At 42.7% G+C, this 12,852-nt stretch overlaps 1 protein-coding gene across 1 annotated transcript; it reads left to right on the forward strand.

The window, feature by feature from the left end:
- The first annotated feature begins 1,126 nt into the window (after positions 1 to 1,126).
- On the forward strand, positions 1,127 to 11,671 carry TIMM21 (translocase of inner mitochondrial membrane 21). The gene is made up of 6 exons (XM_056854666.1): positions 1,127 to 1,427; positions 6,840 to 6,902; positions 6,998 to 7,095; positions 7,863 to 7,936; positions 11,307 to 11,412; positions 11,511 to 11,671. Exons 1-6 carry the CDS (start codon positions 1,127 to 1,129, stop codon positions 11,601 to 11,603), a joined length of 735 nt encoding a protein of 244 aa, XP_056710644.1. The 3' UTR covers positions 11,604 to 11,671.
- Positions 11,672 to 12,852: the final 1,181 nt, after the last annotated feature.

Genomic DNA, 12,852 nt, shown 5'->3' on the forward strand with positions numbered 1-12,852 from the left:
TGTGTCTTGTTCCATGTGGCTATGGGTTTATATATTCCTGTGCGCGCCGCGGTTTTGATGGCGGGCAGCGTTTGAAACTGTTCGAATCAACTACATAAATCACTGGTTCCCAACCAGGGGTCCGTGGACCCCCAGGGGTCCGCGAGAACTAAATTAAGGTCCGCAAAACAAAGTTATAAACCCATAATAAATTAATATTTTCAATTAAAAGTTTTCTATTATAAAAATATATATTCAAATATTATTCTAAGTTTAATGTTTAACTAACAGTTATGATTAAAGTTTATTTTCAAATTCTCGGAATTTTTATTTTGAACCTTGGGGTCCCTGCACCGAACAAAAAAGTCCTAGTGGTCCCTGGTCAAAAAAAGGTTAGGAACCACTGACATAAAAAAAAAAAAAAACAAATATTATCTTTGCTGGCCGAGCTTCTTTTTTTTTTTTTTAAGAAAAAGCTTTATCCAGTTGTCGTTTTACAATATTGCTTAAAGTGCAAACGTCTGTTTCTAATGAATGCACAGCCCTACTATTTCCTTCGGGGGGGGGGGAAGGATTTGTGTTGCTTAAACGTTTCGATTTTTGCTTACTTCCTGAAATGAAAGCTCCTACCCTACCAGAAAATATTCGTGTTAGTCTTTAAGGTGCTACTGGACTCTTGCTCTGTTCTATTCCTGAAACGAGGGGTTGAAATCCGGAGGGGGGCGTGGCTCTAGACTCCCCGAACGCTGCTGGAGTCTCGCCGCGAGATGGGACACTGCCCTGTGGGAGTTGTAGTCCGCTCGCCGGAGTAGGCGTGAGCAAATCGGGCTGCCTGGAAACTTCACTTCCCACAGTCCTTTGCGCCCATAATGGCGGGGCGGATTGCAATAATGGCCCGTGGACGCAAGTTGCTCGCGCGTCCTTCGGTTTGTTAAAGTCAACGAAGGCGTGAGAGCTGAAACGTGATAGCGGGGAAACCTCGTTGCCTTTCCTTGCGGGAGCTGTGCAGGCTGTGCGGTGGAAATAAAGCTACAGCACGATGAAGCCAGTTCTTTGCACAGACCTCGAGAAGATTTGATCTACTCCATAGATCTTACACGCTTGGGATAATATTGATTCTCTTGGATAACATTGATTCTCTGTTGTGATGCTCTCTTCTTTTGTGCGAGGTGTTCACTTAAGCGACAAGCTGCTGGCATCCCCCGTGAAGTGGTCGTGCGCGCGCCCTAGGAAAGCGTGTCTGAGGACTTGGGTATGTGTCAAGTTAGGGCCAGGGTTGAGCCGCAACGAATCGGTCTTGTCCCCTGGGGTCGCGTTTGAGAATGTGAAGAGAAGGATCTGGACGTCAGAAGGGCCCCTCGGAGCAGGTAGATCTGAAAACAGCAACACACAGGTGTCAGTGCCAAGAAGCCAGAAAGGAGGAGCATCCTTGTCAGCTGCTCAGAAAGGTAAGTGATAGGAAGCTACCAGAACTGCTTGGGATTAAAATATTGTCGAAGGCTTTCACAGTCAGAGTTCATTAGTTCTCGTCGGTTATCCGGGCTGTGTGACCGTGGTCTTGGTATTTTCTTTCCTGACGTTTCGCCAGCAGCTGTGGCCGGCATTGTCAGAGGAGTAACACTGAAGGACACTAGTGTTACTCCTCTGAAGATGCCTGCCACAGCTGCTGGCGAAACGTCAGGAAAGAAAATACCAAGACCACGGTCACACAGCCCGGATAACCCACAAGAACCTGCTTGGGATTCTTTATCTTTCTAGCTATAACATTGGGTTATTTTGTGTGTAGTTAATCTCTATGTAACGACTCTAGGTTTTCAATCCATAATATCATATCATACTAATCTACGATTTATTAAGGCCACTAGTGTACAGGTGTTTGATTGGGACCTGTGGTTGGTGTGATTCTCTTGAGTATAGTATGGTACAATGGCATGAAAGGTAAAGGTAAATCCCCTGTACAAGCACCGGGTCATTGCTGCCCCATGGGGTTGACGTGACATCACGACATTTACTAGGCAGACTATGTTTATGGGGTGGTTTGCCATTGCCTTCTCCAGTAGTCTACACTTTACCTCCAGCAAGCTGGGAACTCATTTTATCAACCTCGGAAGGATGGAAGACTGTCAACCTTGAGCCATACGCCTGAAACACTTCTGTCAGGATCACAATGGCATAAACCATGTTTAATTTCTAAAATAAAGTGTCCAGAGTCAAACTTTCATGGAAATTAGGCCTTCTACCTTAAGTTCCTTCACTGTGATTGCTTCCTTGTGAAAGTCACTCTGCATATGCTCTAAGACTTAGAATAGCTGATTTCTGTTGCATACTCTTGTGTTTTTCTTCATGTTTAAATTTCAAATTTGAATATCCAAGTTCTCTCAATAGTTAATACGTACATAATCTGTGTCATGTTGTCCTGTATATGTACTCTTGATTATGAACAGAAGAAGACCCTTTCTGGATCAGACCAAGGTCCACCTGGTACTGCATTTTTTATTTTGCAAAAACCCAAGAACTGAGTGATCTAGCAGTAGACTGCGGCCTACCTTCTTCTGCCCAACCAACTCTAAGACACTAACTATTACTTACATTGCAAAGGTAAACCCTAATGAAATTCATGTCCTGATAATAGAGTATTAGGAGTTATTACTTACCAAGCTTAGGAAATACATCCCTGTGAAAATTTAGCAAAGAAGTTGAGATAAGCCTTGCTAGTTCAGATCAGTGGTCCATCTAGTCCAGAGCTTCTTAAACTTTTTCCACTCATGACCCCTTTATGGCTGAGAAATTTTTACACAACCCCAGATATATAGATATATAAAATAGGTATACAAATCAAACATTTACTGATAATAAATCATAAAGCAACCTTTTATTGTTGCCAAATTTTTCGCGACCCCCACATTCAGTTACATGACCCCATATGGTGTCGTGACCCACAGTTTAAGAAGCTTTGATCTAGTCCATCATACTGTTTCACACAGTGGCTAATCAGTTGCTCTGGAGCAGGGGTGGGGAACGTCAGGCCCGGGGGCCGTTTAAGGCCTGCGAAATCATTTGGTCTGGCCCTTCGCGGGTCCTGGCAGATCTCTAGCTCAGAAGGATCTAAGACTGGCAATCTGCCCCCTCCCGCAGACAGGAATAGCCTCTATTCAAGGCGGATGTGAGTTTGTTTTTCCCCCTTGCAGAAGAGTCATTAGCTATGGAGCTGCTAGGACCACCCAAGAAACTGTGTTAACCTTTTCCCACACGGGCCATGGAGAAATGTATTCCCTCTGTACTACAAGAGGGCTGGGGCCGGAAGTGGCGACAATGGAGGGGTTAAAGGGGGCAGGGCCAGAATGCACGTGGGGGGTGAGTTCTTAGCCAGTGTATCCTCATTTTGCCCCTAATGTTTAAGTTGATAATTTTGTATGGCCCGCGAATGATGTTTTAAATATCCAAATGGCCCTTGGTGGAAAAATGGTTCCCCACCCCTGCTCTGGAGGGACAATACAGCAGCCAAGGCTTTCCCTTGATGCTGCCTCCTAGCTCTGGTATTCGAGGGGTTTTTTGCTTCTGTATATGTAGAGGTTCCCTTTACCTACCATGGCTAGTAGTCATTGATGGACCTATCCTCCATGCATCTGCATACCGTAACCCCCTTTTAAAGTCATCTACACTGTGGCCACCATCATGTCCACTGGCAGTGAATTCAACAATTTGACTATTCATTGAGTAAAGAAATGTTTCCTTTTATCCATCCTGAACGTATTGCCCACAAACTTCATTGCATGTCCCTGAGTTCCAGTGTTGTGGGAGAGGAAGGAAAATCTCTCCCTATCCACTTTCTCCTCCCCATGCATAATTTTATAAACTCTTCCATGCATCCCTTTAGATGCCTTTTTTTTCTGGACTGAGAAATCCCATCCTCTGCCAAATTTCTTCATAGGAATGTTGCTCCAACCCCTCAATTGTCTTGGTTGCTGTAACCTGTACTCTGTAATATCTGTCCAGCTCTGCAATATCAGTTTTGAGATACGGCAACCAAAACTGCACGCAGTATTTCGAATGAGGCTGCACCATAGTTCTATACAAATGCCCAAAATTCCTAGCCCACAAAATTTTTCCTAACCCTCTACTTGTGTGGTTCATTTTTGTGGGAAAACCAGATCTGACTCTCACTTTATAAATGCTTCTTGGCTGGTTGGCTGGAAATTTTTTTCTAGCCCCAGGTACTCAGGACAGTAAATATTTGCATGCCCGGTTTAGTGTTCACTCAGACTTTTTTAGTCTCCTTGCAAAATTATATTGATTCCTGTGAGAATTCCTAGACAATTAAACTGTTCTACGTTTGTTTGTAGTGTAGATGTAGCTTTGATATTATCAGCAGGGGGTCTGAGTGAACAAAAAGGACGCCAGTTTAGCCTCTTGCTGGAATGCTGCACTGGGCTCCGGGGTGGCAGTGGCGAAGCTAGGAACCTCAGTGGCCACGGCAATGCCAGGAGCTGGGCCTAGGCTGCAGCGGCAATGCCAAGAGCAGCACTGACCCAGGGGGCGCAGCAGCGACACCTGGAGCTGCGATGGCAGGAGCACCCAGGGTCATCGTTGTCAAAGCCAGGTAATATGGTCATGGCCTAGTCACGTGCACCTCCAACAGAGAAGCATTAGCTACGTGTGTGCAGACAAGTTCTGTTCTGGGGGGATTTACACACACACCATTTCCCCCCCCACACACACACACACACACACACACACACCAGTTTTCAGATTTTCCTGCAAACCTGGGGGCTCCCCCAAGATTGTAGAAAAATCTTCCTTCGGTGAAAATAGGCCACATCCATGAATTTAAGTATCCACAGATGACCCTTCCACCCTTTTACCGCTAGATATAAGATAAAGATGTTGTGTTTGTTGCATTATTTATAGTTGAATTGTATTTGTACCATGCAAGCCAATTCCATTATCATTTTTTTCAGTTTTATGGTTTTCTTATTCATCCATATTAAACTAATATTCTGTCTACAGAACAATTCATAAAAATGAGAGCCTGCCTGATTTTAATGAACATAGAGTGTTCCCTGCATAAATTTTAATGTTGTAAAAAAAGGTAAAGGTCCACTGTGCAAGCACCGGGTCATTCCTGACCCATGGGGTGACGTCACATCCCGACGTTTCCAAGGCAGACTTTGTTTGCGGGGTGGTTTGCCAGTGCCTTCCCCAGTCATCTTCCCTTTACCCCCAGCAAGCTGGGTACTCATTTTACCGACCTTGTAAGGATGGAAGGCTGAGTCAACCTTGAGCCGGCTACCTAAAACCGACTTCCGTCGGGATTGAACTCAGGTCGCGAGCAGAGCTTTTGACTGCAGTACTGCAGCTTAACACTCTGCGCCACGGGGTTGTACTCAAACATTAAAAAGGAGCATTTTTCTGAAGTCAAGCTACTTCAGTATCAGAGTTACTTTAGTCTAATCCCATTTATTTCAACAGGCTTAGACTGGAGTGAAGACAAACAGGCATAAAGTAATTCACAGTGGGTAGCCGTGTTAGTCTTTAAGGTGCTACTGGACTCTTGCCCTTTTTGACTACTGCAGGTTAGTCTTTAAGGTGCTACTGGACTCTTGCCCTTTTTGACTAGGCATAAAGTAACTAAGGCTGGAGATGCTTGGACAATAGTTTATTCCCAGAGAGTTGAAGATGTTATGATACATCCATTTTTTGCCCATTATATCGTACCACTGTTACCTCTAACCAAAAAAATGTTTTGCATGATTTTGTGGTGCTTCATGAAGCAGGAGAAAAGAAAAGTATGTGAACTCAGGACCAAAATATACAATATGTTTTTTTAACAAGTCAGGTTTAGTTCAGGTTCCCTGGACCTAACTTGATTTCTCCACAGCCACACAGCAGCTGCAGGGAATGTTGCTTATGTTTGAGAAGACTGGAGGGCAAGAGGATTCTGTTCCTCCCCGGGCTGTTTTCCCAAGCCAGAGTGGCTCTGGGGGGAGTTATATGGCTGGTGCTGGAGCTGTGGATGTCTAGACTTGACAATAAAATGTAATCAAGTTCATTTCTAAATTGAAACGAGGAGATTTGGTCATCTTGATAAGTACATTGCGTTGTCTGCCTCCTACAGTGCAGTCCTGTAGAATTAGGTCTATAGTGCTTGGGACTGCACTATCAATACCCTAGTAATTCTGAAGCGTGTGAGGTTAACAATCATGATGGAGAGATCAATACACCATGTTCTCGTGAGAGCTGGCATTCAAGTCAGTGACAAAGTGTGGTATATTAAAACAGCCTACCTCCGCTTGCAGAGAAGTAACATGTAACTTCAAGTGGCAACAATTCTCCAAATTCATTGGTTGCAACTCATCACTCAGAAGGGGCTTTTTATGCAGCACCTTAAATTAGTGAATTCAAAAGACACAGAGGCCTAGCAGTCAGGAGTAGAGGGCACACGTGGTGTACTTTGGCAGTAGAACGTGCATATTTAGTAATGTGACAATATCTCACTTCCAGGTATAGATTCAGCACAGTCACTGCAAGAAACAGATTTATGGACAGTGGTTCATCCATGGTTCTGAGAGCCAGGCAAACGTGCATCAACGGTACAGTCCTGCCCAGACTAACTCTGCACAGGATTGCACTGTAAAATTCCTGTATGGGGAGCCGAGATGGGGCCCTGTTGGTTAGTACACTCGCTGGGACCGCTGTAAATTCCTTTTATGTCTTCCTCCTTAGGCCAAACACAGTGATGCTTTTATCTTTAGAAAATGCTGAAGACACCATTAGGAGCTACTTAACCCATGCCCGTGAGACATCAGTGTGGATTTTATAGTCCGATATAGTTAATACTGTCTTGGTCTTTTCTCTTACAGTGAAAGAAGCTGGAAGAGATTTCACATATTTAATTGTGGTGGTTGTCGGGATCGGCGTTACAGGTTATTAAAACATCAAAGTCTTACAAACAATTTATTATTGGTTATTTCTCCAGAGTGGTTCTTGGTTCATATACATCTATTTTTCCCTTTTTCAGGTGGTTTATTCTATGTGATCTTTAAAGAGTTGTTCTCTTCCTCCAGTCCCAGTAAGATCTATGGAGATGCTTTAGAGAAATGCAGAGCTCACCCTGAGGTTTGTTTTCATGCTTGCATAAAAAAGCTGCCCTTGTCTTATAAAGGAAACGTTGCTTTTCTGTAGCCCATTTAAACCAATGGCACTTGGTTTGCTCACCTGATACTCCAGTCCTGTTTGTTTATCTTGAAATGGGGACTGAATCACAGTACCTACACACACAAAAAAGACAATGGTAGAGTTGATGATGTGCTCACTGGTTGTACATACTGCACATTGCCAAAATAAGAGTTCAGCCAGTCAAGCTTCCAGTTAACTGGGAGCACAGCTGGATTAACCTGTCAGCTTTTTCCCCCTTGGTAAATCAGCAAAAAATATTATCTCTTTTGGAACACTCTTCAGCTCTGTGCCAGTGATCTATGAAAGGTAGAAGGGCAGCAATTGTGTGGTCTTCTGATTGTCAAGCAGGGTAAATTCCCGCAACCCCGTGGATCAGTGAGCAAGAGGCAATTGAAAATTTATTTCAAATGATTGTGTGGGAAGATCCCATTACACCAATAATTTTCAAGTTTTCAAGGAACCCCTTTTTCAAGGAAGTGCTGCAGTTTTGTCCTTGATACGTTGCAGATGATTCTGGCATTTGTTCTGGGGTGCCACATCTGATGTTCCCAGTAATTAAACATTTAAGAGGAAGATTACTGGTGGTAATTGGGATATTTTTTGCAGGAAAACATATCTGCCGTTACTGATTTTATTGTTGGTAAATTGCTGACCTACTGCTTGACAGTAGAGAATGCTAATTATCCTATCCTGCCTTTACTGATTAGGTAATAGGTGTTTTTGGTGAACCTATAAAAGGTTATGGTGAAGCGACACGCCGTGGAAGAAGACAGCTTGTCAGGTAACTGTTAACTCATATCTTATGGAAGCACCAGTTTTCTTTTCTAGTACTATCTGTGAATATGTATCATTCCTTTTTTCTCTTTCCTGCCTTCCACTGGAGAGCTTTTTGTAGGCTCTTAAAGAATGATCACATTAACTTGTTTTAGCATCACTTAAATTCAAAAAAAGGTAGAAGAGACAGTAACATGTTGTCTGTACTACCTACCTGAACCGGAGCTGTTATCTGAGTCTGTGTCTTACAAACGTAACGACTTGTCAGGAAACCATCCAGCCTTTTCAATATTATTATTCATTGCCAGCACATGTTTATAACACTTTCTGCGGCACCCGTCAATCAAAATGGGACCCAAGGACGTTGAAGGGGACCTCGTTCCAACTCACTGTGTGATGGACCTGCATATAATCCTTATACATGACATATCACCACTGTACTGCCACACAGAAATACTGGCAACAGCATGTGGCAGCCACCATGTAGGAGGTGTGTGGTGGGGGATCATATTTAAGCACTGGTGTACTGGAAATATATTCATCTCATGCCTCCACTAGAATTTTCACAGTGCAACATGTTACCCCGTGTATCAGTGCAACTGCTCACAGACAGAGGAAATAGGGGTGTGTGTCAATCTAATGAGTGAATCTTCATTTGTGTAAAATGACAGTTATAATAATGGAGGACAAGCTTTCCCAAACACCTTGGTAACTAGTTGTTACCATTAGAATTCTGCTCAGTGAGCTATCAGAGAACTGGGAGAAGTATCGAAATGGTTTTCCCTCCATTATGGCAATGAACAAAAGGGTGTTTTTATTTTTAACATCTTTTGCTCTCAAGAACACCTTTTTCTATTTTGAGACAATCAGTAAACCATGAACAAAGTATGCTGTTATGATTTAAAAGAATAAATCTATTGTGGAACGTTTTCTAGATATCTTTAGTTTGAAGGTTGTTTAGCACATTACCTTTCTCAGGTCACAGTGAGAATACTCCTTGTCGGAAGAAAGTAAGTACTGTGTAAAGTTAGAATGGCAGTGCAAGCGTCATTTTCAGTTTGAATTTACAGAGCAAGGCACTGCCATGCCCACAGTCATGTCTGTCAGCTCTATAAGTGGCAAAAGAATACTGATGGCCCCGTTCAAACATAGCAAGGATACACTTCTGCGTAGTAAGGCTGTTTCATGCAGAGGTTTTTCTCAGCTTTGGCATCATAATTGAGACTAAGCCCCAGTTGTGCTCCCATCATTATTCTGACCATCCTCAGCACACTCTTTCCCAAACTTGATGTGATCCAATCTTTTTGTGGCAAAGCGCAATCCAAGTACATTATCGCAGCACGTGGAAAGGGTGTGTATTTTCAAAGGTCCTGTCTGGATCAGCACTATATCCCTTTCCTCAGGTCCTTGGAGCTGTAATTTTTCCTGCCTTCCACTGGAGAGCTTTTTGTAGGCTCTTAAAGAATGTCAATAATTGCTACAACCCTGTAACACAGTACCATTTACTGGGTTTGTTTTAAAAGCCCACGGAGAACCCTCTGTTGGCTTAGCGGGGAGGGAACACAGAGAAAATGGTGGCTGATAGAGGAAAATACACAGAAAGTCCTCGTGTGGAATCATTGTTGCCTGTGCATTTGCAGCAGTGACTAATGCAAAACAAAGAATCCTCACCCTGTGGATTCACCCTCTGTGTCTATTTGTTTGGGTTATCTGCATATCTAGGAAGGAGAGCCAACATGGTATAGTGGTTAAGGTGTCAGATTAGGATCTAGGAAATCCAGGTTTGAATCTCCACTCTGCCATGGAAACTTGCTGGGTGACCTTTGGCCAGTCACATACTCTCAGCCTTGGCCCCGGCAAGTATTTGGATGGGAGACCTCCAAGGAATACCAAGGGCATGATGGGAAGGCAGGCAATGGCAAACCACCCTTGAATGTCTCTTGCCTTGAAAACTCTATGGGGTTGCCATAAGTCAGCTGTGACTTGATGGCAAAAAAATTCAAGGAATAATGTGTGAAGCAGTAGTTGCAAGTTGTCTTCATCGGTGCCAATAGAGAATCCCACCTCTTTTCCCTGCTGCTTTTTAGAAAGAGCCTATTCTAGTTTTCTGCAAAAGTCAGTGGCTGGGTTAGTGTCTCTGTGCACAGATCCTTGAGTGCACAGTAGAGACTGCATAACATGTATCTGTACAGTGATTTTGTGCACTTGAAGAAGAAGAAGAGTTGGTTTTTATATGCCGACTTAAAGCTTACCACTTAAGGCAGAATCAAACCGGCTCACAATCGGCTTCCCTCCCCCTCCCCACAACAGACACCCTGTGAGGTGGCTGAGAGAGCTGTGACTAGCCTAAGATCACCCAGCTGGCTTCATGGGTTGGAGTGGGGAAATAAATCCAGTCCACCAGATTAGCCTCCGCCACTCATGTGGAGTAGTGGGGAATCAAACCCAGTTCTCGAGATCTGAGTCCACCGCTCCAACCCACCGCTCTTAACCACTACACCATGCTGGCTACTTTCCTACCAAAGAGACAACAGTTGGTAGCATGTTGGAGTTCAGAAAGCACAATAAGTTTAATGGGAGCCTGAGTTTTAAGAACAAGTTTGAGAGATGCTGGTTTATGATTAAGTATTTGAGTGTCTTTAAAGTTCCATTTTTATAAGACTACAGCTACGGTCTCACACGTGCTTGAGCATAAGCGCTACTGAATCAACGTAGTGGGGCTTACTTCCAAATAAACACAGGTAATACTTGATGTAAATCAACTTACTTACAAATATCTTGGCTTAATCCGTTTGTGGATTGGGCAGCTTTCTGTTTGTGAAGGCCAGTATAACCTGCTGGGGTTAAAATTGGCTCTTAGAGCAGAATGTCTTATTACAAAGATATTTTAAATGCATATAAAAACTGGATCAACATTTAGTGGAACTTTAGAGACTCATATTTCTCGGACCATAAGAACTCCTTTCCTCCACTTACTTTATTATTCCCAGTATTCCAGAACATACTCACATCTCATGTCGTACTGTTTGACATCCTATGTCCTGGAAGATCTGGTCTGATTGTTTGAATAACACTTCCTCTCTTCCCTTCTTCGCCACTACACATTCCTAATCAGCTGACAGTACAACTCTGCATATTTACGCAAAAGTGAGTCCAGTTGTGTTCAATGACTCTTAGTCCCACGTAAGTTTACATAGGATTCCTGCCTCTTAAGTAGTTGGTTAACCAGCCAGTTTGAATATAAATATAAATACACAGTTCATCGGTAAATATTATAATAATATACATGGTTTGTGTCTTTCGACATTAGTGTGTTGTTACTTTTTTTTCCCCTCAGACCAAATCTTGCAAAACCTTTTCTCACTCTGTTTTTGCAGTCACATTGAGTACGTAAAAGATGGACTGAAATATATGCGCCTGAAGTTCTACATTGAAGGATCAGAGAAAGGAAGACAAGGGACAGTTCATCTGGAAGTGAAAGAGGTACGATAGCTATGAATCATGTGAGCCAAAAGCATTATTTGATTCTTCAGCGACCATGAATGAAAAACAAAATACTTTCCTCCCATTGTTTCTTACAGAACCCTGAAAGTGGAAAATATGAATACCGTTACATATTTGTGGATATTGATGTCTACCCTAAGAGAACTATAATCGTTGAAGACAATAGATAAGGAAACAATTGGAAGAACCCTTCATTATTGTGACCCTTCTTCCCTACTACAATAAGCTTAATAAGTTAACAAAAAGGGGACAGATTAAACAAACAAGACCCAGAGGGTTATTTTACATCTTCATGTAATATCAGCATCATGCTAGAGGAACCAATGGTTTATGTCTAATTCTGTGACTTAAATACTGGAAGTAGGAATCATGTTTTTAATAGGAAATGCGAACAGCGTTGGCATGCTGCATAGAAATTGGCAGCAAACGGTGACAGCAGCAAAGAAGAACTATTAATGGTGATTTTACAACACACACATCATACACTGCCTTTTAGGATTTCAGGATAAATTTCTCCACTTCAATATGGATTACATGCCTTTTCTGCAATAAATACAACATGCCAAATGGGTAGAGAATCCATATTGTACTCCTACACGCAGTATTTGAATACATGTGGTACCAAATTTCTGATTGGATGTTGCTCTTTTTAGAAATATAACTCAGATGACTGTTCTGAGTAAAAAATTGTGCTTTCAGGGGGAGGGGAACTGATATATTTCCCCCCTAAATATAAATTGTTACCAATCCTTCATTTGTTCCTTTGTTTGCTACTGCTTTGGCACCATTTTCTCCCATTCTTGTCTTTTCTTCCTTGGTTAATCGCATAGTCAATCCCAAGCAATTAGGGTATTTTATTTATTTATTTATTTGCAGAATGAGTATCCTGCCTTTCCACCCTTACAAGGCCCACCAAGGTGGCTAACATACATACGTGATAAAATTACATTTTAAGACCATAAATGAACCCCCCTCCTAAATACATATATTAAAACAATTAAAAACAGAGTTAAAATACATACAAAACATAAAAACATTGGTGAGAAAGGAGGGATCATTGAGGGAATGCCAAATGGAATTTTAAAAGTCTTTACCCGCTGGCAGAAGGAGACAGCAATAGAAGGGGACAGACGAATCTCCCTGGGGATAGAGTTCCAGAGCTTTGCTGCCATGACCGAGAAGGCCCCCTCCCAGGTTGCCAGCTGCATGATCTCAGAAGGTGAGAGCACCCAAAGCAGGGCCTCTGAAGGTGACCATAGTGGTTGGGCAAGTTCATAAGGGATTAGGTGGTCCTTCAGGTATATTGGTCCCAAACCATATAAGACTTTGAAAGTCAACCCCAGCACCTTGAATTGCACCCAGAAACAAATTGGGAGCCCGTGTAGATGTGCCAAGACTGGGTTGCTATGGCCCCTACAA

Source organism: Euleptes europaea, chromosome 8 (genome assembly GCF_029931775.1).
Source record: "Euleptes europaea isolate rEulEur1 chromosome 8, rEulEur1.hap1, whole genome shotgun sequence".
In the NCBI taxonomy this organism is placed as follows: Eukaryota; Metazoa; Chordata; class Lepidosauria; order Squamata; family Sphaerodactylidae; genus Euleptes; species Euleptes europaea.

Coding starts and splice junctions, on each gene's coding strand:
- TIMM21 (XM_056854666.1), top strand. CDS start 1,127: ATGCTCTCTTCTTTTGTGCGAGGTGTTCACTTAAGCGACAAGCTGCTG. Junction 7,096..7,862: donor AATGCAGAGCTCACCCTGAG/GTTTGTTTTCAT, acceptor TTTACTGATTAG/GTAATAGGTGTTTTTGGTGA. Junction 11,413..11,510: donor TTCATCTGGAAGTGAAAGAG/GTACGATAGCTA, acceptor TGTTTCTTACAG/AACCCTGAAAGTGGAAAATA.